Source organism: Lepus europaeus, chromosome 1, assembly GCF_033115175.1.
Source record: "Lepus europaeus isolate LE1 chromosome 1, mLepTim1.pri, whole genome shotgun sequence".
In the NCBI taxonomy this organism is placed as follows: Eukaryota; Metazoa; Chordata; class Mammalia; order Lagomorpha; family Leporidae; genus Lepus; species Lepus europaeus.
Genome location: NC_084827.1, coordinates 44,032,039 through 44,054,820, shown reverse-complemented (window position 1 = coordinate 44,054,820; position 22,782 = coordinate 44,032,039). Strand labels below are relative to the sequence as shown.

Sequence of the window (22,782 nt, the reverse complement as noted above, 5' to 3'; positions counted from 1 at the left end):
CCTTAAAGCAGCTATACTGAAGTCTGTATCCAAGAGTTTGCTTACGCCATTTGCTATCTGGTTGATTTCTGATACCTTATTTTAGGTGAGTCATGATTCCCTGAAAATGTTCAGAAAGTTCCTGAGGCTTCTTGGCATATGCTGTTATCTGCTCAGTGAAGGATTAGGTAGTTTTTCCATCTTCATAATCTGGCTTTGTTTATGCTTGGTCTTCCATCCACTGGTTCACTTCCCAGATGGCCACAACAGTCAGGGCTGGGACCATCCGAAGCCAGGAATCAGGAGCTTCTACTGGGTCTTCTACACAGGTGCAGGGGACCAAGCACTTGGGCCATCTTCTGCTGCTTTCCCATGCTATCAGCAGGAAGCTGGATCAGAAGAGGGGCAGCCAGAACAGAAACCAGTGCCCATATGGGATGCTTTTGCCTCAAGCCACAGCACCAGCCCCAGACAGCTGGTTTTTTTTCCCCCTGCATTCTTCAATGTGTCTTTCCTTTCTGTAGTGTTAAAATGAGGCACTGTGGTCTCTCACCTGCCTTCCTTAGCTCTTGTGAAGGTGAGTTGGTACATGAATAGCTTAGTCAAAGGAGTGTGTCTGTGGAGAGATCACTGGAGAGATCCAAGCACTCCCAGCTTGGAGAACTTTGTCAAGTGTGACTCACTGATGCAAGCAAATCCTATGCAGGCTGGCCTGAGATCCTAGGAAGAGGAGCAAGTACAACATAAAGATCCAGATTGCTCACTTCCCATAAATAATTTCTTTTTTTTTTTTTTTTGACAGGCAGAGTGGATAGTGAGAGAGAGAGACAGAGAGAAAGGTCTTCCTTTTTGCCGTTGGTTCACCCTCCAATGGCTGCTGCAGCCAGCGCATCGTGCTGATCCGCAGGCAGGAGCCAGGTGCTTCTCCTGGTCTCCCATGTGGGTGCAGGGCCCAAAGACTTGGGCCATCCTCCACTGCCTTCCCGGGCCACAGCAGAGAGCTGGCCTGGAAGAGGGGCAACCGGGATAGAATCCGGTGCCCCAACAGGGACTAGAACCTGGTGTGCCGGCGCCACAAGGCGGAGGATTAGCCTGTTAAGCCATGGCGCTGGCCATAATTTATTTCAGTGCAAAAAAATGCAGATTATTCAGTGAACCTTCAACACAGGAGCTCTCCTGACACAAATGGTGTCTTCCTTAACAAATCCGATCCTAATCATTTACTACAAGTCGATGGTACTACACTGATGGACAGGTGTTAGGAACAGGCATCTGCTTTTCTCAGTCCAAGACAACATCCAGAGAACATTGTGGACATTTTTTCTGGCAGAGTCTTAAAGCCATGGATCCTTAAGAGAATCCACGGATTCCTTTCTTGTGTTCATGAAAACAAAACATTTGTCACATCCCACTACCACTTGATCAGAAGAGAAATTTCTGGTGTCATGGTGCATGGGCAAGCAGATGAGTGAACCCAGGAGCCTTCAGGGCCAAGAATTCCATGTGTTTCTCGTGATGATCATTTATCATTTGGTCTCAGGACCCTTTACTGCATAAATGTACTTTTTCTGCCTCATTTTACAAGCTATTATACTGATCTAATTAGCTGTGCAGTTTCTTAATGCATGTACTTTGGCACCACCTATGATAGCAAAGCATGAAGTGTGGTTTTGCTTCGGCGGTAATTTTAATTAAATTACATCTTTGTGTGGAAGATGATTTCTCGTCCTTTGTGCAACTTATAAGCTTAGCAGTCACACATCTGGGATTTGCCAGGTGAATTACATCTACTTAAAAAGAACAACTGATTGTAGTAATGATTTATATCACTATCTTTGACTTGGCTGTCAGGTAGAAATTTTTCTCTGGTGTTTCTTTTTCAAACTTCAAATAAATACACTAATAAAAGCTAACCAATTTTTTTTTTTGTTTTAACTCATTTGCAAGTCCACTCTTTTGCTTTGGTGTTCAACCATTTGAAAATGAAAAAATACATTTGCCTAGTAAATTGAATTCTAGAAATAAAAAAGTTATTTAAACTGTATGCGATTTCTTTGTCAAATATTACTGCTTTCCTTGGTGGCCTCTTGAGATGCATAATGAATACAACCATTTAGAAAGCACGTCTTTTGAAAAAGAAAGAAAAAAAAACATATTTCAGTGTTCCTACTGGTCACAAGACATGTTTTAAACATTCCTTTACTTTGGATTTTTCGTTTAGGGAATTGTGTTTGCTTATTCAACCTACAGGTCATCTTTTCTGTTTGTTAAAAGTTCCTAAGATGGCTCTAACTTAACCAAACCAAATAGTAAGTCTAACAGCCAATGAAAAGATATACTTAATTACAAAATAGGATTATTCAAGGAGAACTTCCCTAGAACAGGTAAGATTATCTGTGACCAGTGTTAAGAGCTGCTTTTTCATTGAGCATTTATTCAATGCTTTTTAAGTCCTTGGAAGAGAAATTAGCTGGAACTACTCAAAGATTAACATCTCTGTGCTAGGAAAATTTTCCTTGATTAACTCTATTATATGTATTTGTATATGAGTGTGTATGTAAGCAGATGTACACACTCAGGTATACTTACATCTATAATTTCATATAACTTGATCCTTATAAACCTATAAGGATGGTGCTATTGTAGCTCCATTTTTAAGATACAGAAAATCTTGAATAACTTGTCCAAAATACACATCTCATCATGGTGGAATCAGAATTCAAACCCAGTAATCTGACTCCAGAACTCCTGTTCTCAGCTGTCTCGTCTGCTGGTGTGCCTCCTGATTGTCCTGTGTTTCTTTCCCATATCCGCCCATCAAGTGACCTGCCCATTTTCTGCCCATTACTCTCTGACTAATGGTTGAAACGATTCTTGTTTTTCGATTTTCTTGACTTTACTTCAGCCTTGTCCCATGTGTGCTGCATATTACTTCCTCCAGATGACTGGTTTTTTAATATGTTAGAATTCAGCAAGTTCTGCCCAAGTGTTAAGGTAAATAGAGAATGAATAAAAGGCAAATTGTTGAGCTGTCACCTTCAATTATGAGAAGAGGGAAAATAATAGGATGGTAAAAATACAGAGTGCACAAAATATGTCAGCTTTATATGTCATTTGGGCAATATCAAAATCAAATGCATTAATTGATTAGGTTGGATGTAACTATTGCCCATAGCGTAACCGTTGGCAATGGAAATACAAAATAATTTCTCCTAGAATAAAGTTTCAGTGTCACTCATGTGATAGGAATATTGATAGCAGTTTTCATTATTAACTATAAATAGTTATTTTTAAATGCTACTGTTAATAAAACACGGGAATACAGAATGCTGAGTATGTAAGCCGTCTAGCTACTGACCTTGGAAATAAAGATTGAGAGTGGCAGATCAAAAGCAGTAAAAATGAAGGAATCATTGTCGCCCCTAATGCACATTTCTCTGATCTTCTTTAGGTATTTCTTTCTGTTTCTTTGGGGATATTTAATTCATTTCATCTGAGCCTCTCCTTGGTTATCTCAATAGAGCAGAACGATGTACAGTCAGTGATTAGCTTAAGGAGTTTTTATGATCTGGAGAATTGCAATTACAGGTCACTAGTTTAAAACTGTGCTGGGTCAGTAGAAGGTGTTTGTTGTCTGTTGACTCTGTAGTAGTTCATAAGGAATAGACGGATAACCGGATCCACTTTCAGTGTAGACAGTTCTGGAAGGATGTAGCCATCTGTGTTTTTCCACCATTTTTCTCACAAGCTCACTGGCTTGCTTGCCTGACTCACCATCCAGTGTTTTTCCAGAGAACTTGCTCATGTAGAAGAAAAGGCACGCCACATTTTTATTGTGCTCCTAATTACCGTCGTAACTTTTAGTTCCCACAAATCCCTAAGTAGCCCTGTGTTCACTACCAAGGAGGAGTGGCTTTAAATACAAAAAAAAAAAAAAAAAAAAATACAGTGCTGCAACTCCAGAAGCTTCTGAGAGCACCACTCTCATTTGCTAACTTCTGAGTAAGCAGATCGTGTGCCCAGCACCGGAAGGAGCCTGAAACCCACAAGGTGTTAAATCACCTGGCTTCAGTGTTGAGAACGATGAATCAGGATATTGGGTCCCTTTTTCCATCTTTGTATGACTTCTAGAATAATTTGGAATTTGTGTCAGTTCTTCCTATTCTTTTTTTAAAGATTTATTTATTTATTCAAAAGAGTTACACAGAGAGAGAAGGAAAGGCAGAGAAAGAAGGAGAGGCAGAGAGAGACAGGTCTTCCATCCGATGGTTCACTCCTCAGTTGGCTACAATGGCCAGAGCTGCGCTAATCCAAAGCCAGGAATCAGGAGCCTCTTCCGGGTCTCCCACGCAGGTGCAGGGACTTGGGCCATCTTCTACTGCTTTCCCAGGCCATAGCAGAGAGCTTGATTGGAAGTGGAGCAGCCAGAACTCGAACCGGCGCCCATATGGGATGCTGGAGCTTCAGGCCAGGGCGTTAACCCGCTGCGCCATAGCGCCGGCCCTAGTTCTTCCTGTTCTAAAGATGTGGAATATACTGTGTCGGTTCGTCATCTGCGGCTGCTAGAACATTTTTTGCTACCATGGCTTCCACCCCTAGCAGTGCCTCCATCAGGCGACTGGATTGTGTCCCATTTTTAAGAGTGAGAGACACATTCTTCCTACCTGATATGGAAGAAGAACTGATCTCAAGGCAACTTCTGGTGCACCAGTTCTGGGAGAGTGATCTTGATTTTTGCCATCAAGGATGAAAGAATATGCACTTAATTTTCTTTCCTTTTTTTTTTTTTTTTTGCCTCCCTCCATTTAAGATCAAGACTCAACATTATTGGGTAGGATTCTAATGTCTATAAATGATACTTGCAGTATCACAGAAACCGTGTGGATCCTGGATATATAGTTAATAATATTAGCAATAATGATAAATAAAGTTATGATAAATAATAGTAATGATAATAATAGTGGTATTGACACTATTTCATGAAAGCTTTGTAGTGGCTGACACTCTGAGGAGGGCCTCCTCCTCCAGTTTGATGCCTGTAGTAAATTAGCACCTAATGTCTATAAAGACTTTGGTTGCTCAGTGTTCAGTCTTCCTTAGTCACTTCTGAAATACCTTGACAAGTTCATCGAAGTCATCACTTCCCAGCTCTTCAAACATACACATCCTTGCAATATGAGGACATCCTGAATTCAAGTTCAAACAAAAACATGAAGCCTGGAGCTGCCCATATTCCACAGCTCAGTACCCAGGAGAAGCGCTGCAGAGGTCCATGAAGCTTAGCAAGGAGAACCCAGGGAAGAGCTGGAAGCAGGATGCTTTTGGCTTTGTCTTCTGTTCTTGTCCTGGAGTTTTACCCTCGAAACAGAATTTCTAAATGGGCCAATATGCTGTGGAGGTAAATGCTGGTCAGCCAACTGCTTTGTTTTGGTTGTTTTGTTTTGTTTGCTCTCATCTTTGGCAATGACCAACATTTTTATCTTGAAAGCATGAATCATCTGTAACTCCTTGGTATCTGTGTATGTGAAGGAGAAAGAGAGAGAGTGTGTGTTTCTCACTCACTGCTAGTAAATGTTTATCTCTGCTCAGCTGGCTTGGGTGCCCCCAGCCTGCAAAGAAATAAATCAGTGGCTTCTGTCAACTCTGGAATTGACCTGCAGATTAAATGCAGATCACTGTGAGATAGAAGCCATTCCTCATTTTTTTTTTTTTATTTTTAAGAAATCTTCCACTCTGATTGCTGTGCCTGCACCTGCTAATCTGTTGTCTATTTATTGCTCTAATCCGTGGTGTGGATAGCAAAGAATTCCCGATTGCTTCTTCTACACACGTATGTTAGGTTTCCTGAGAAGTGAATCGGTGTGAAATGTCCAGATTCTTTTTTTGGAGGTTTGTCCTTTAGATCTGAACACATGGATTTAAAAGAAATTCCCTTTAAAAAGTAAGTTGCTAAATATTGCAAATTTATACTGAGGATTTGTAGCATCGAAGTTGCAGAATTTAGAAGAGTTCTATCTTAATCTTCTTTCTACTGCTACTTTAAGTTTGGTTGTGTCCCTCTCACCATGTTTACTTTTGGTAAATATCCAATAATAGTGACAGTTTTCCTGCTTTTTAACAAATACCCTGAAGCCCTAGGGAAGGCAACAGCCATTAGGTAAGTCAGCAACCCACTAAGAGCAATCATTTAGTCAAAGCATGAGTGTCTATTAATTTTCTTTTTGCTCTTGTACATCATGAATTTTCCAGATTCACTATCTCAGTGGACACCAGGCGGGTCTCCAGTCCTGCATAAGAAATGAAGCTTTCATTCTTGACGTTGCTTATCCCCTGTCCAATATTATTGTCACAAGTTGCTGAATCATCCATGGAGCAGACAGGCAATTATGTCCAAATTATGAAAAAAATGGTAAATTAATTTGTGTCAGAAATTTAAAGTCTTGACACAAATTGAAGCTAATGAAAAAAAGGAGGGGGGAGGAAGCTCACACTCAAAGTAGAATTCATTGGTCCACCTACCCTGCAAATACCATGCCCGGGCAGAGATGCCGAGCGAATGCCCAGTTTGTGTTCTGTGCGATATTCCATTGAGCACTCCTAAAATGTTCCAACAATCCGTCTGATCATTTTATTTTCCTGGAGTATGAAGGACAAGTGGGAAGAAATCAGATTTTCTTTCCAGAACTGTGATTTGCACATCACTGTTCTAGAAACCATCTAGTGTGTACCTTGGGGGATTTGAGCACTGGCTTTCTCATGTGGATAAAACCTGGGCTCAGTACGACTTGTGGCTGGCCCATGTTCCCACGTCTGGTTCCATTAACGATCAGAACGTTAACTGCGATGTTCTGGCCGGATTCCAGCTTAGTTAATTGCGTGCTGTCTACCCAAATTCCCTTCACATGGGATGTTCTTCACTTTGGATCATGTTGCTCTTATTGTCATGTTTCCCCCAAGAGGTGGGTCCATGATATTGTAACACGAGCCAGAATATAATTTGTTAAGCTAATAAGAATACTTTAGGGATGAAGGGCTGTACCTAACTAGTGTGCTTTTCACAATTTCCCTCCAATGAGGCTTATTTGTACAGTAATTAAGGTGGAATAGCATTAGTGAAACAAGGAAAAGAGCCAGAACACACCGAGTGGTAATAACGCAGGAGCAACCAATTTTGATAAATTTTACAGAAAATAACCATTCAAACAAATCCCCCAGGGCCTCCTGGCCTCCTGCACCTTTTGTTTTTCTGTTTTGTTTTGGACGTGTCATCACTGAGCTAACACAGTGTTCAATAAGTAGAGATGAGAACATGGGTACACTTCCTGTCATATTTGTCCATAGCACAGCACGTAGTGCAATAACCTGCATCATTCAAGTAAGGGTTGTTATTTGAACAGGTGAAGATAGGGAGCCCCAAAAAGGGAAGAGATTGACCTTTATGATTTTCCCTAAGGTTCACCAACCTTTAGCATAGACATTTGCCTGCAGTGTCACATCTCATCCTTACAATTATCCCCATTTCACAGATGAAAACACAGAGGTTCAGAAGCACCAAACACCTTCCCTAAATTCAAGCAGCTTGGTGTCTCAAAGCCAAGTGTATTTAACTTCAGTCTGGCCCTTTCATTCCCCGTTACCCTACAGCCTCCCTGTTTACGCCTGCCATCTTTGGCTTTAATTTGAGGAGGCAAGTCTGAAATCCTCAGACAGTGTGAAAGTCAAGTTCATCCCCAAAGACAAGGTTAACAGCTGCCCTATGAAATTTTACATTGTTATTCTTCCTCTCATTACTCCAATTCAAATCTGTCACCATTGCTATTTTAGAGTTGTCGTAACTATTGCCAAGTAATTATACACTTGTCACAAAATATACCATAAAGTGAATCTTTATCATCCTTGGTACAAAATGGTTCAAATGTGAATGCTTAATGAATCCAAAAAATAATGAGGAAAATACTCTGTAAGCTCCCTAACACTCACTAGGGTTGAATCTATTGTGTTGACCAGAGAAAATGCACTCCAGCCTTCATGCACCTGGACTGTGTTTATAGCCAAGTTTTCAGTTTTTTAACTGGCATTAAATTATCTAGACATTGAATGTATGCAAAATGACAGAATTGCATTTTGGGTCAGGAGAGAAATCATTCTCTTCCCTTTTTCTTCTTTTTTTTTTAAAATTTCTATTTTCATGTTCTGTTTCCTAGTAAAAGTAGCATGGAAGCCTGTATTTTCAGAGGCAGTTGGACCAGGATGGGTGTGGAAAATATGTATTTCTATAGGGTAATGTCTTAGGCATGATAAAAGGTGCGAGAAACACCATCATAGGCGATCTGTAAGTCAGTCAATTTCCAAACACTCAAACACGCATCTCACATTAGTCCAGAAACTCCTATACCAGAATATTTTATTCCAGCCACACAGTGGCTGATTTACGACTCTGCCAACAATGCCATTTTAATTAATTTTATTCACCTTATTTCTCTTTCCTATGCTCTTCATCTCTCATCTGTTTGCATTGCCTAGATTTTAATTAAAAAAAAAAAACCCTCTCCTCTCTAAGGAGCCATCTGAAGTGGCAAAAAAATAATCACTTAAAATATTACAGTCATTAAAAAATTGGCTGTGGTGGAAGCCATGCACTTTCAATTTTCCTACAAATGATGTTTTAGCTTCCTTTTAAAGTGCACTTTGTATCTGAATTGTCTGCCACCAGCCAGCTTGGCTATCAAAAATGGTCTTCCAGCTGGGTGGGCTGAGTGACAGCTCCTTAATGGAGGAAATGGGTGTCTCTCTGCTCATGTGGAGGTGCAGGCAGGCCAGGCAGGTTTCATTCCATCTGCCACCAGCTCCCTCCAAGTTGGCAATGCCCAAATGCCCCCCTAGACTCACTCCAACAAAAAAGATAGCCTCAAAAACTCACTCGGAAGGCTCTAGATGCCCGAAAAAATCACCCGGGCCATTAGACTCCAGGGAGATAGTATTAAGGTTGCTTCAGGGTCCATCTTTGATGAAAAGCTCATTAAACAGTGGAGGAAGCAGTTGTGTGTACTGTTACAAGTCCAGAGGTGACGCCATTGATGTTTTCAGCAGAGGGTGGGGAGCCACATAAGAAAAATGCTCCCCTGAACTGTAGCCAAGAACTTGTTATATTGAGGAATTTGCACTGATGTTTCCTGTTGATGCTTTTCTGAATGGCAAATTCTTGTCACTTAGTTACACTGTGTTCTGCTTGTCAAGTAAAGGAAATCCATTTAGCAGCAAAGTAGGAAAATATTTTTGGTTGACAAAGAGAAACACAAAAGACCATACTTAAGAGATTCTTTTAAAAAAGGGAAATCTGCTAGTACTTAGTATAAAGTATATTTCATTGGTCAATGCTAGAATAATTAAACAAGTGAAAATAATTATAATTAATTTAATAATCAATGTATATTGGTAGGACTGGAAATAGAGCCATCTGCAGAATTCATACTTTGGTCTAACCCAAAATAAATAATATATTTATTATATTATAATATATAAACTCACCATAAGTCAACCAAAATTATGACTCAGGAAGTCAAATGTGATTTGCACTTATGTGCGCAAGAAAACCTGATATATTTTCAAGATGCTCAAAATAAAATAGTTCTAAATTCCAAAAGATTTTGTTTTTATCTTTCTCAAGAGCTTATGTATCTCATAACCTGAGACATTTACTCACTGAAGTTGTGACACGTGTTTGAATTGAAGCTAAGCAAAATTAGCTGGGTATTAAAACTGAAAGCTGCTTCCTGAGATTCATTTCAGAATTTTGATGCATGTCTCGTTTGGATTTTTAACGGAGTAGACTGATGTTATGCAATGCAAGTTTGTGTGCTGGAGAGTGGCTTCAGGTATCTTGCATTATTAACTTTTCCTCTGTTAGAAGAGTTTTGGTAACTTGCCAGAAGTTGGAGGGCTTTGAAAGTTCTCACCGACGGTTCCATCTGCCATGGTAATGAAGATTTGCAGCATGTTCACCATATTGTATCATGGGACATGTTCTTATAAATGTTTTCCGCTAAGCTGAAGAATTTTAATGACTATCCTGATAAGAAACACTTACAAATAGATTTCAGTGCTCTCCTAGTTCTCTGTCATCTACCACCAAGCATAAGGAATAAACAGTAACAATGTTTTTTTTTTAAGTATGTATTCAGAAATAATGATTATTTTATAATGGCTAGAAGTTCCGAACAAAAACCACATCCTCATATTATTTGTGCTTAAGAGCATCTCTAAGGAAAAAATGCTACCAATTCCATTCTACAGCCTAAGAAATTGAGGCCCAGAAGGGTTAATGACTTGTGCAAAACTATGTTGTGTCTAAGTAGACAGTCTTGGGCATGTTTTCCTATTCCAAGCCCAAGACTGCTTGAAGATGGAAAGGAACTGACTTGTCACTCCTTATCATCTTGGTTGGTTTGGGTTTCCAGTGTTTTGTTCTTTCCTAACCTTCATGTCCTAGATCCTAGGACAGGCTGAATTAGTGGAGTTCGAGTCTTGGGGAAGATTCCAGCCATATCTAACCACGCAGGTTGCAGCTTCCCATTCTGAGATGGGGATGCAGTTATAACACAAGCGGAGGCCCAGGGACACTCAGTCCAAAGGTGATCAGGCAGTGACTCTTTTTTTCTTTTTCTTCTTTCTTTTCTTTTTTTTTTTTTTTTTTTTTGACAGGCAGAGTGGATAGTGAGAGACAGAGACAGAGAGAAAGGCAGTGACTCTTAGTCGGCAGAACGTCCGGGAAGCAGGCCAGTACCAGGACCTTGGGCCCCTGTGATCAGTCCTAACAGAATCCACGTGCAAATCTAACTTGCATGTGATTGATTTAGGGCTCCCTAAGACCCCTGAACACAGGGCTATTTGTAACCCACTTCTTAGGGAGGTAGGGGACTTGGGAGACCCCTCCTCTCAAACAGCTCAAGGATCCCCTGCTTCTAAGGCCCAGTATTACACTGCTGGTTCATTTATCTTTTTTTTTTTTTTTTTTTGACAGGCAGAGTGGACAGTGAGAGACAGAGAGAAAGGTCTTCCTTTTGCCGTGGGTTCACCCTCCAATGGCCGCCGCAGCTGGCGCGCTGTGGCCGGCGCACTGCGCTGATCCGATGGCAGGAGCCAGGTACTTCTCCTGGTCTCCCATGGGGTGCAGGGCCCAAGGACTTGGGCCATCCTCCACTGCACTCTCTGGCCGCAGCAGAGAGCTGGCCTGGAAGAGGGGTAACCGGGACAGAATCCGGTGCCCCGACCAGGACTAGAACCCGGTGTGCCGGCGCCGCAAGGCGGAGGATTAGCCTAGTGAGCCGTGGCGCTGGCCTATCTTTTTTTTTTTTTTTTTTTTAAGATTTATTTATTTTATTTGAAAGTCAGAGTTACACAGAGCGAGGAGCGGCAGAGAGAGAGAGAGAGAGAGTCTTCCACCCAATAGTTCACTCCCCAATTGGCCGCAACAGCTGGAGTTGCACTGATCTGACGCCAGGAGTGGAGAGGCCCAAGGACTTGGGCCATTTTCTACTGTTGGATCAGAAGTGGAGCAGCCAGGTCTCAAACCAGCTCCCATATGGGATGCTGGCGCTTCAGGCCATAGCGTTAACCTGCTGTGCCACAGCACCGGCCCCATGGCTCATTTATCTTTAAGGGACATCCACTTGCTTGGGGTGTCTCACAGTCTTTCTGTGGCCACGTGTCACTGTCCTGAGACAATGAAGAAGAAGATAGTCCACAGCTTTCCACACCCCAAAAGACATCATACTGCTCTGCTCTGGGAGGAGGGAATAGCCCTAACTCTGAAGCTGTCCTTAAACTTGACAGACAAGAGGATGCTTTCAGGGCAAAGGCTAACACTGACCTAAGTTATGAAACCCAGCCCTGTTTGTTTGAATTGAGGTTGGATATTGAGTATTGCTCATTTACTGTCAACTGGTAAAGAACTATATCAAAATTCATACCATCCCATTCTTTGTGGAAACCTTTCAACAACAAATCCTACTAGGTCATAGATCCTTCTAAGTTATAAAAATTGGTCAACACTCAATTAAATTTTTTAAGTTATAAAAATTGGTCAACACTCAATTTTTTTCTGAATTTCTTTCTTCAGACATACTATGGCAAATAATATTTGCGTTTCATAAGCTAGCATTGTTGTGGTGGTCATGATAAAATGCACATTTGACAGCTAGTTGTCACTAGTTGTGTAATTGCAAATGGTCTGCTCAAATACTAGATGTATTTGGCAACAGCAAAACAATGAACAAAAAGGTCCTTTTAAGTAAACTTTTATTTTCGGTTATATCAACTCATTTAACTAGTTTAACCCTATACTACCCGGTTTTATAATGGTGTGATTTTGTACGTAAGTTTTCTACCTCAGTTAAATCTAAAATGTGCAACAAATAAATTAATAATATAAATCTTAGAAAAGTCAGAAAAAATATGATAACACAGAGTTTTAATATTAATGGACAATTTCTGAGGGAAGCACAACCAACATTGAAGTAATTAAGTTGATATTTAATCCAAATGACCAAAGTTTGATATTGGCGTATCTTCCTTTTCATTTTACAGATGTTATCACTTAAATTGTCATATAAATTATTCTCTTTCTCGTGTACGGATAGTTCATGTCTGCCATTTCCTTAGACATTGTCATTTGCAGTGGTGTGGGAGTCTCTGTATTGGTTCTGGATAAAGGTAGGCCACAGTTGATCAGGATTCCATAATGGGAAGACCTTTGTTTAGAGCTCAATAGGCTTATGACTAGGAAAGTGGCCTTTGTGAGTCTGCTTAGCCTTTATTGTCATGGCAGCATGCACAGTGGCAGAGGATCCTTGGACTTCTCACCTCTTGGCATTTTCCATTTACTGTGAAATGAACTGAACCCTAGCTTGTGCTCAGTGTCCCTGGATTAAGGATCGCATGTAATGAGCTCAGTTTAGCACCCAAGAATAACCTGTCTTCGTGGGACAAAGGTTCACAAGCTGTTGCTTGCCACCTCCTACAGTGTTAACTCGGGCATGGCAGGGCCCACGGCACACGCCTCAGGTCTCAGTGCTCTGAAGTGGTGCCCTCAAGATTGTACACTCTTTTTTTTTTTTTCATTTATTAAACTTTTATTTAATGAATATAAATTTCCAAAGTACAGCTTATGGGTTACAATGGCTTCCCCCCTCCCATAACTTCCCTCCCGCCCGCAACCCTCCCCTTTCCTGCTCCCTCTCCCCTTCCATTCACATGAAGATTCATTTTCAATTCTCTTTATATACAGAAGATCAGTTTAGTATATATTAGGTAAAGATTTCAACAGTTTGCCCCATATAGCAACACAAAGTGAAAAAACTACCGTTGGAGTACTAGTTATAGCATTAAATAACAGTGTACAGCACATTAAAGACAGAGATCCTACATAATATTTTTTTTAAATTAATTAATTTTCTATGCCATTTCCAATTTAACACCAGGTTGTTTTTTTTTTCATTTCCAATTCTCTTTATATACAGAAGATCAATTCAGTATATAATTAGTAAAGACCTCATCAGTTTGTACCCACACAGAAACACAAAGTATAAAAATATTGTTTCAGTACTAGTTATAGCATCACTTCACATTAGACAACACATTAAGGACAGATCCCACATGGGGTGTAAGTACACAGTGACTCCTGTTGCTGACTTAACAATTTGACACTCCTGTTCATGGCGTCAGTAATCTCCCTAGGCTCTAGTCATGAGTTGCCAGGGCTATGGAAGCCTTTAGAGTTCGCTGACTTTGATCTTATTCCGATAGGGTCATAGTCAAAGTGGAAGTTCTCTCCTCCCTTCGGAGAAGGGTACCTCCTTCTTTGATGGCCCCATTCTTTCCACTGGGATCTCACTCACAGAGATCTTTCATTTAGGTCTTTTTTTTTTTTTCCATGGTATCTTGGCTTTCCATGCCTACAATACTCTCATGGGCTCTTCAGCCAGATCCGAATGCCTTAAGGGCTGATTCTGAGGCCAGAGTGTTGTTTAGGACATCTGCCATTCTATGAGTCTGCTGTGTATCCCGCTTCCCATGTTGGATCCTTCTCTCCCTTTTTGATTCTATCAGTCTTATTTCTTGAACTTCCAGAAGCCTTATTGACTCTTCCAAACAGGCAGACAGTCTTATTCCTCCCCAGTTAATTCAACTAGCTGGAGCCAATTTAATGGTCATACAACATTTCTTTGTACACATCCCTGTCCTGTGATAGAAAACCACTGCCAACAGAATGGTGTAGAAATTCCGGAGACTTCCACGGAAGGACATTTACAGTAGGCTCCAGTCTAGTACTCATTTCATGCTTACTTATCAATTAATGCCTACCAATCAATTATGCAATTAATTCCTGTTTTGCATCTAACTTTCATTTCTACCCATCCTTTCTAATCAAATGCTCATCTTGAAGCTTGTCCATCAAGACCAGTACTGGACACAGGGATTCCCACCTTATTTCACACATTGGCACTTAACATGTGATTTTGGTATCAGGCTCTCTGTTTGAAATATCCCAACTGGAATTTTTGAAAGCAAAGATTATGGATTATTGCATATATCAATACATCCTCCACCAACACCTTACTTAATGCCTTTTGTATAGTGAGTTCTCCATCAAAGAATAAGTGACTACTTGAAAAAGCATAGCCATATCACTTATTCATTCATTTATCAAACAAGTCTATAAATATTTCTGAACTCCTACTGTATGCCAGATGCCATGCTAAGACAAGAAATGCAACAAGGAACAAAACAGACATGATCCCTGGCCTACACAACTCACAGTCACTGGGCCGAATGCCGTTTTTTGTCCAGTTTATTTTCTTCATTTCTGTTTCCTTTTAAGAGCATAGAAAACCCAAAAGCATATCTTACTTCTTTTAGTATTCATTTAAACATGACATTATCCAAGAATTTTTTAATGCAAACATAATTTGTAGAAGTAAATACCAAGTGTACTCAACTCTAAAGTTTGATCTTACCTTTGACTATTCACTTCAAGCTGGAAAAAATTAAGTGAAAAATCATCTCAGAAGAAATTCTTGGTTCTTTATTCTTTGCAAGTGTTTGTTGAAGAATAACAAAGTTTGTGATGTCCCAGCTCTTCACCAGACACATCATGCACGTCTTACGTCTGGTCAGCAGCTTTTACTCAAAAGCTGGCGAAGAAATACGATCAGATCCAGGATTATGTTGACCTTTTCTGTACTCCATGTTTCGATTAGCTGGCTATTCTACTCATATCCCATTTGCAGAGAAATTGTGAACGACTTGAATGGCAAGGCAGAACTGTGTAGAATATTGAAAAGGTCAGTGTGATTTAGCCCATAACCACAGAATTTAAAATATATGACAAGTCACTATCAAGCTTAATTCCCACAACAAGGACTGTGGCAATGATGGGAAATTATTCCAATTAAAATACTCTTGCTTCATACTAATGGCTGAGATGGCAAAGCTCAATGCCCTCTTGACTCTTTCTTTGTGATAACTTAATAAGTTAGAAAGAAATTATAATTAAATTAAACAAGGCAAAAAAGGAGGTACCAAGCTCTTTTGATTTCAAAGTCCATCGTAGAGAGAATAATATAATGACTTTTCTGAAAACTCTAATTATACATGAGTAAGACAGATTCAGCTACAAAACCAATTCAACAGCCACCCCATGCTCTCTTTTTATCTACAGCATAGCTGTCAGTCAGATGGGAACTCCATTTATTTCCATGGAAATGAAGGCAGTGAGTTCAATTTTGCCACCACCCGGGATGTAGATCTTTCTACAGAGGACATTCAGGAGCAATGGTCAGAAGAATTTGAGAGCCAGCCTACGGGGTAAGTAATTGTTATCTCCCATGCTGTGTCCAGCACTTCCATTTATTCCACTGGGCATATTTTGAATGCATGTTGTTAAGGAGCAAAAACCTGCTTAAATCAACATTGATGATTCCTAACAAAGAGGAGCCTAAAGGGATGCATTTACCCTGTTTTTATGCATATTAAAAATTTGCCACTAAAAAATACCTTTTCACTTCGTTCAGATCACTTACATCTCATTGTAGTTTCTTTAGCTTTTTTCTTTAGTCTTTTTTTTTCTTCCTGCAATGTTTATAAAGTACCAAATCTTTCTACTGCTATTATATTGAGATTTTCAGTTGTCTTCCCAGGGTCTGAGATTTATAGTCGTTGCTCCCTGATTTTCACTGGAATGTGGCTTTGATCTATAAATATCATATTGGGGATAAAATGTATCTTTGACAGATTTATAAAGGAGGGATTTGGGACCGAGGTTGGAGGCGAGCAGACCTGAAGCTGTGATGGTGGCCTGTAGTGGTGTTTTCTTGCTTTTGCATGCTATGTGCCTTTGTCTGGGTCTCAGGTCCTTAATATATGTCCTAAAATTGAGCAGCAGATTAAAGTTGGAGAAAAGGAATAGGTTCAGAGAATCAAAATACAGAAGATAACCTGGGCTGAAAAGAAATTCCAGAAGCTTCCAGGTTCTCACCTGGCTTTTCTTTTTACAGTAAACACATGCAATAGAACCAGACTCTTATAGTTAGTGTATGCTTCTAATACTATAATGAGAATGACTGAAATTAACATGAAGTACATTTTCATAATGATTATGAAAGAGCAATAGTTTAACCAACCAAAGTGAGAAGCTTCCCCAGAACACAGCATTTGAGGTGCAGCCATGTCATTCAGATCCTCACATTAAATCAAGACTGATTGAACTTCTGCAAGCCCCTCTCGGCAGAAGGACAGCGTTGCCCTCTTGGGCTCCCCATTACCTGTGTGTTGCCCAAGACCTTCGTTCAGATCCAGTAAGAAAGAAGCAGGACCCACAGCTGAGCTTCTACGGCTGCTGCCACATTGCAGTCTTTCCCAGCAGAACACGGCGTTTCTACCGCGGCCGACCCAGCTGTGCTCCACTTCCTGCCGCAGGCCCTGCCCTTTGTCACAGGCCACAGTGAGCCTCTCGAGGAGGCTGACATCCTGACTCACTCCAGCCCTCAGAGCCTCCCATGGACCCTTCCAGGCCCAGCTCACAGCCCTGCTCCTTGGAGGATCTTGTCTCCCTGAAATTCTGTGTCCAGTGACTCCGGGGTCTCTTTGAAAACCAGCAATGACCGCTCTTCTTTCTAGTCCCTTGGATGTTCCCAGGAGTGAGTCAGCTCTCCTTTGTAACCGTCAGGATGCACAAGGGCTCTTTCCACTCCCCTCACAGATCAAGAGCCATGATGGTGCCCAGTCATCTTGCTGTGTACCCATCTCCCAGGGATGAAAGATCCATCACAGCTCAGCAGTTCTTCCTTTCCAACCCCTGGTACAAGGGTCCTGTGCAACTCCCTTCCTAGGTTGTAGAGCTCAGCTGCCTCTGTGGGGCCCTAACTGCTGAAACCCAAAACACTCATTATCCCCACTCTTCCATCTCTCCAGTTTTCCCTGCTGACCATCTGCCATCTCTCTCTCTCTCTCTCTCTCTCTCTCCCCCTCTCCCCCACTACCCACTTCCATATCTCTTCCTCTTCCTCTCCCTCCAGTAAAATCTGATGCATTAGTGGCAGTTATTCTTGTAGACCAAATACAAAACATGGAAAAACCCTTCATGAATTAACATTAGAAAAGGTATATATATGCACACACATATATATACACACACACACTCAAATCAGACATTCCATTTTCACAGAGCACTAATAATGTAAGAGAATTGGCTGCAACCAAATCAATCCTACCATCCTGCGCATGTGCACACACACCCTCACCCTCAAAATACACAAAAGTATTAATGCCTGAACAGAAAAAGCAAAGGTCATAAAAGAACCAATGGAACTTCAGAAGAAATGTTATGCCCTGAATGACTCAGATGGTCTCAGTTCTGTTCTTTGGACATTTCTGGGGATTCAAGATTGATCAGGGGTTTGGTCCGAGTTAAGAAGTGAGGACTTGCCAGCCCTGTCACTGTCAGCAGATTTCTACTCCATGAGCACTTGACTGAAGCACCTGTGTCCCTCCAGCTGCAACACAGCTAAGTCATTTAAATTCTAAACGCAGTGGAATTATTCTACTGACCTCATCTTAGGTTTATTTGCAGTTTTGGGTCCTAGGATTTCAGGCCACATCACCACAATTATCTCACACACGCTTTCATGCGATGGCCCAGGTATGAAGTCAGCATTATGTTATAAAGGTGTACAGGGGTAATGAGGGGACCTTGAATTTTCTGCATTTTGGGGTGGTGATTAAAATGCTGGTTTAATTCATAATGGTTTCTTGTGGAGGGAGGAGTGACTTCTCCCCTCCCCGATCATCACAAATGTTGCTTTGTTGGTCTAGGAAATAATGCCAGTATAATAACTGTTAATCATGGATTCAAGAAGAAAATCATGTCATAAAATCAAATTAATGAGAAGCATTTTTACCTAGCATAAGAGCTGACAAACAACAAGAACAACAGAAACAGACTTGGAACTTGGTGATGAACTTGTTGATGTGGTCTGTTTTCTCTGCCGAGTTTCTTGAATGTCTGTCTCATTCTCCTCTACCACCACGGCCCACACAATCGATCATTATCAGCTCACTTGCTGAAACAGAAACAAAACACAGAAGTGCTAAGTCTTGATCTACTCAAGAATGGCCAATGAATTGATTGAATTCTGCAGCAATTGAGGTCATTTTTTAAAAACTATTTAAAATTATTAAAATGCACATAACACTTTCTTTTCTTTTAACTTTGTTTTCTCCAGTAAATGCCAGAAAAAAATAATAAATGATCTTTTCTAATACTATTTTCAAAATACTTAGTAGGAATGACAAGGAAGAAAAGAAGGCCGTGAAGTCGTTATGGCTTTTTTTGGAAAGCACTTTCCCAGTTATCCATGTTTTCCTATCATTTGAACTAAACTATTTGATCTCAAATTACAAGGATGCAGGAGCCGTTTGCTTTTCAAATGACTAACTGTCCCAAATCCAATGTTAATAGGGTTTTTAAAAAAATGTGATTTATTTGAGTTGAGAGAAAGAGAGATCTTCCATCTGTTGGTTCACTCCCCCAATGGCCGCAATGGCTAGGGCTGGGCCATGCCAAAGCGAGGGGCAAGGAGCTTCATCCAAGTCTCCCACAAGGATGCAGGGGCGCACGCACTTGGGCCATTCTCTGCTGCCTTACCAGGAGCACCAGCAGGGAGCTGGATCAGCAGGGAGCACCTGGTATGCAAACCAGCACCCATATGGAATACCACACATCAAGCAGCTTCACACACTATGCCACGACGCTGGCCCTGATAGGGGCTTTTTTTTTTTTTTTTTTTTTTTGACTGGCAGAGTGGACCGTGAGAGAGAGAGACAGAGAAAGGTCTTCCTTTGCTATTGGTTCACCCTCCAATGGCCGCCGCGGCCGGCGCGCTGCGGCCAGTGCACCGCGCTGATCTGAAGGCAGAAGCCAGGTGCTTCTCCTGGTCTCCCATGTGGGCGCAGGGCCCAAGCACTTGGGCCATCCTCCACTGCACTCCCGGGCCACAGCAGAGAGCTGGCCTGGAAGAGGGGCAACCGGGACAGAATCCGGTTCCCCGACCGGGACTAGAACTCGGTGTGCTGGCACCGCAGGCAGAGGATTAGCCTATTGAGCCACGGTGCTGGCCCGATAGGGGCTTTTTTTTTTTTTTTTTTTTTTTTTGGCATTTGTTATATTTATTGATAGGGGCTTTTTTTTTTTTTTTTAATTTTTGACAGGCAGAGTGGACAGAGAGAGAGAGAGAGAGACAGAGAGAAAGGTCTTCCTTTTTGCCGTTGGTTCACCCTCCAATGGCTGCCGCGGTAGCGCGCTGCGGCCGGCGCACCGCGCTGATCTGATGGCAGGAGCCAGGTGCTTCTCCTGGTCTCCCATGGGGTGCAGGGCCCAAGGACTTGGGCCATCCTCCACTGCCTTCCCGGGCCACAGCAGAGAGCTGGCCTGGAAAGGGGGGCAACCGGGACAGGATCGGTGCCCCGACCGGGACTAGAACCCAGTGTGCCGGCGCCGCAAGGCGGAGGATTAGCCTAGTGAGCCGCGGCGCCGGCCGATAGGGGCTTTTTAAAAGTAGATTTTTTTTTCCCCCGAAGGAGACACAGCTGTTACTTTAGCAGGGGAGAAACTTTAATAGATACACTGCTAATTTATGTGAGTTTTTCTGAACTCCAGCACCTTACAAACACATCACTTAATTAGCAGCTCCCCATGTCTCACCTGGCTGAGGCTGTCTTTAGGTGGGAGAGGGCTTTTTAGAACAACACACTGCCATAAGATAGAATCTGTCTACCTGCCTTGCATCCCAAACTCAAACAATGCATGTATTTTACTATTCAAATAATGTTTTAAAACACTCTGTTTTATTGTTCTCACCAGAATATTCCTGCTAAAGAGAGAAACTCCACAAATAAAATAAAAATTTAAATGATTGAATGGAGAGTGCTTGCTCCAGTCGTTCCCATTTGCCCCCAATCCTCAGAAGTTACAGAAAATGAGCAACTGAATCTTTATGAACACTAGAGAACAAGGAAGTGCCCCTTGTTGGGCCAGGAATTAGAAAGAATCGCAGGGAGAGGGAAAGCGAGGACGTGGTGAAAGGAGGGGACTATAACTAAACACACGTCGAATAAGGCGCTGCAAAAGCGTCTCCACGCCGCTACAGCTCCTGGATGCTGGGCACAGGAATTAGGATGGGGCTTTGAGGTGCTGCTGTAGGGACTGCTCGGTAGGTGAGCCCCTCACCACATCCAACAAAGCCTTCTGCCCCAAGGAACAAACCATGTGTGCAGACATTTGGAATGGAGGAGCAAGGCACTGTACCCCACAGTAGTCCTCACCCCAGGCACATCAGCCCAGGTCGGTGAGCGGTTTCACAGTGAAGCTAGACAGAGTAGCAGATAGACATCTCAGCAAAGGATCTAAAACTGCCACATCAGAAAAGTCAACTCCGCTACATAAAAAAAGCATCAGGCTGAGGACCTAAAAGCCGAGTCAATGGCGAAGCAGAATCAACAGATCGTGAGTAATGGTTATCCTCGGAGGGATGAGCGGGCACACTACATTTATGAAATTAGATCTTATGAGCAAAAAACAGTGAGAGAGGTGAGAAATGAAAACATTTGACTTTTTAGACAAATTTAATGGATCGTTTCCCTGAGTACAAATGTAGGCAAAGCTGGCGAAGGAAGTAGTGAGCTGGCAGTTTGGGTCTTGAGTTCTTTTATCGTTAGATAGAGGAAAAAGAAATGTTACGTGTGGGGGGCGGGGGAATGGATACTTCCACCATTAGAAATAACAGAAGATTCAGAAGATCCGAGGCAGCATAGGGCATGAGTTATTCAAATAAGTAGGTTGGAAAAGAATGTCTCAGGATTAAGAAAAAGGATAATCTGCAGATCCTGTGAGTGAAAATATTTTTGCAAGGATGAACGGGAAAACACAGAGCCCTAGACCCTCAGGGGGGAAGCCAAGGTTGCTGATGGAAGGGACATCCTGCGAGCTTCGCTTCTCGGCACCATTCGCTGTCCTTTCCTTAGCAGCCTTCAGCACAATTTTTTGAAAAGGAAGCAGACCTCTTAATGTTCCGAGAGAAAACGACATGGAGTGTAAAGTTCCAGCTCCAATCAAACATCATCAAATGTTAGGAAAAAGTAGAATCTTTTTCAGAAGCAGTGTTCAGCACACCTGAACCTTTTTGAAATAATCACCTCCAAATATGTTCCTGAATGTTAACCCAAGGGGAAGAGGAGAGATAAAAAAAAAAAAAAAAAAAAAAAAAAAAACAAGAGTAAGGCATGAGTTAATAAAAAGAATAAAATGTGTAGTTCAGTCTAAGTAGATGCTGATTGTTTCTAGAATTTTCATAAAAATTGGGAAGTCAAGCCCACAATACCTCAACTCAAGAGATACAAGAAGAGAAGCACAGTGAGAGAAACACAGCACTGCCCAAAGTCTCACCTGGCTGCAGGTGAGCGTATAAATGTGGCTAACTTCACGTTAACAGAGAACTTCTAGCAAAAATAGAAATACAGTGTCGAAAAACTTAGATAAGCCAGACAACAGGCATGTGGTTTCTAAGTCATTAGATTAACTTAGAACAAAGAAGATATACTAAAGTCCAGCAAATGTCAGAAAAGGGAAAAAGTAAACAATAAAACACAGTGTAGATAATAAACATAAAACAATGTGTCAGGAACCAACTTCAATCAGCAACGTGATAAATTTGCGTTATGTTCACTTAGGAAATGAGATTCTCACAGTAAGTTTTCACAAAGCGGGTATATCTTCACCTCTATGAGTGATTCAGATTAAATTGACACACAAAGTTGAAAGTCAAAAAGGGCCTATTACTCCAGGCAAATGCAACAGAAAAGTAGGAAGGAGACATAGCAAAATGAGATAATAGAATTTGGATTCAGGTTTTCATAGGGCCAGAAAAAGGCTGTTTCTTGCACCAATGTAGATCAAGCATTTTGAACAGTAGTACATGGCACATAATAAGCATCCAGACTTAAAACTAGCTGTTTCTGCAACCGTGATTAGCATCAGCAGTGCAATATGGCCCGAGTGGTACTCAAAGGAAAATTATATGAATTAATCAGCTATAAAAGAAATGCAAAGATAAATAGGCCAATGCAGCCTAAGCCATTCTCCAGATAAACAAATCAAATGTCATTGATAAAAAAGCATTAGTTAAAATGATAATTGGATGTGCAAAAAACCGTGCAAATGCTAAAATAGATCAGGGAAAACTCCTTATAGGC

General features: G+C 41.4%; 1 protein-coding gene across 1 annotated transcript in view; it reads left to right on the top strand.

The window, feature by feature from the left end:
- RELN (reelin) overlaps positions 1 to 22,782 on the top strand; it is a 581,586-nt gene that overhangs the window by 351,240 nt on the left and 207,564 nt on the right. The window contains exon 11 of the mRNA XM_062213575.1: positions 15,698 to 15,843. Coding sequence (XP_062069559.1) covers positions 15,698 to 15,843 — 146 coding nt within the window. The remainder of the gene's footprint in view (positions 1 to 15,697; positions 15,844 to 22,782) is intronic.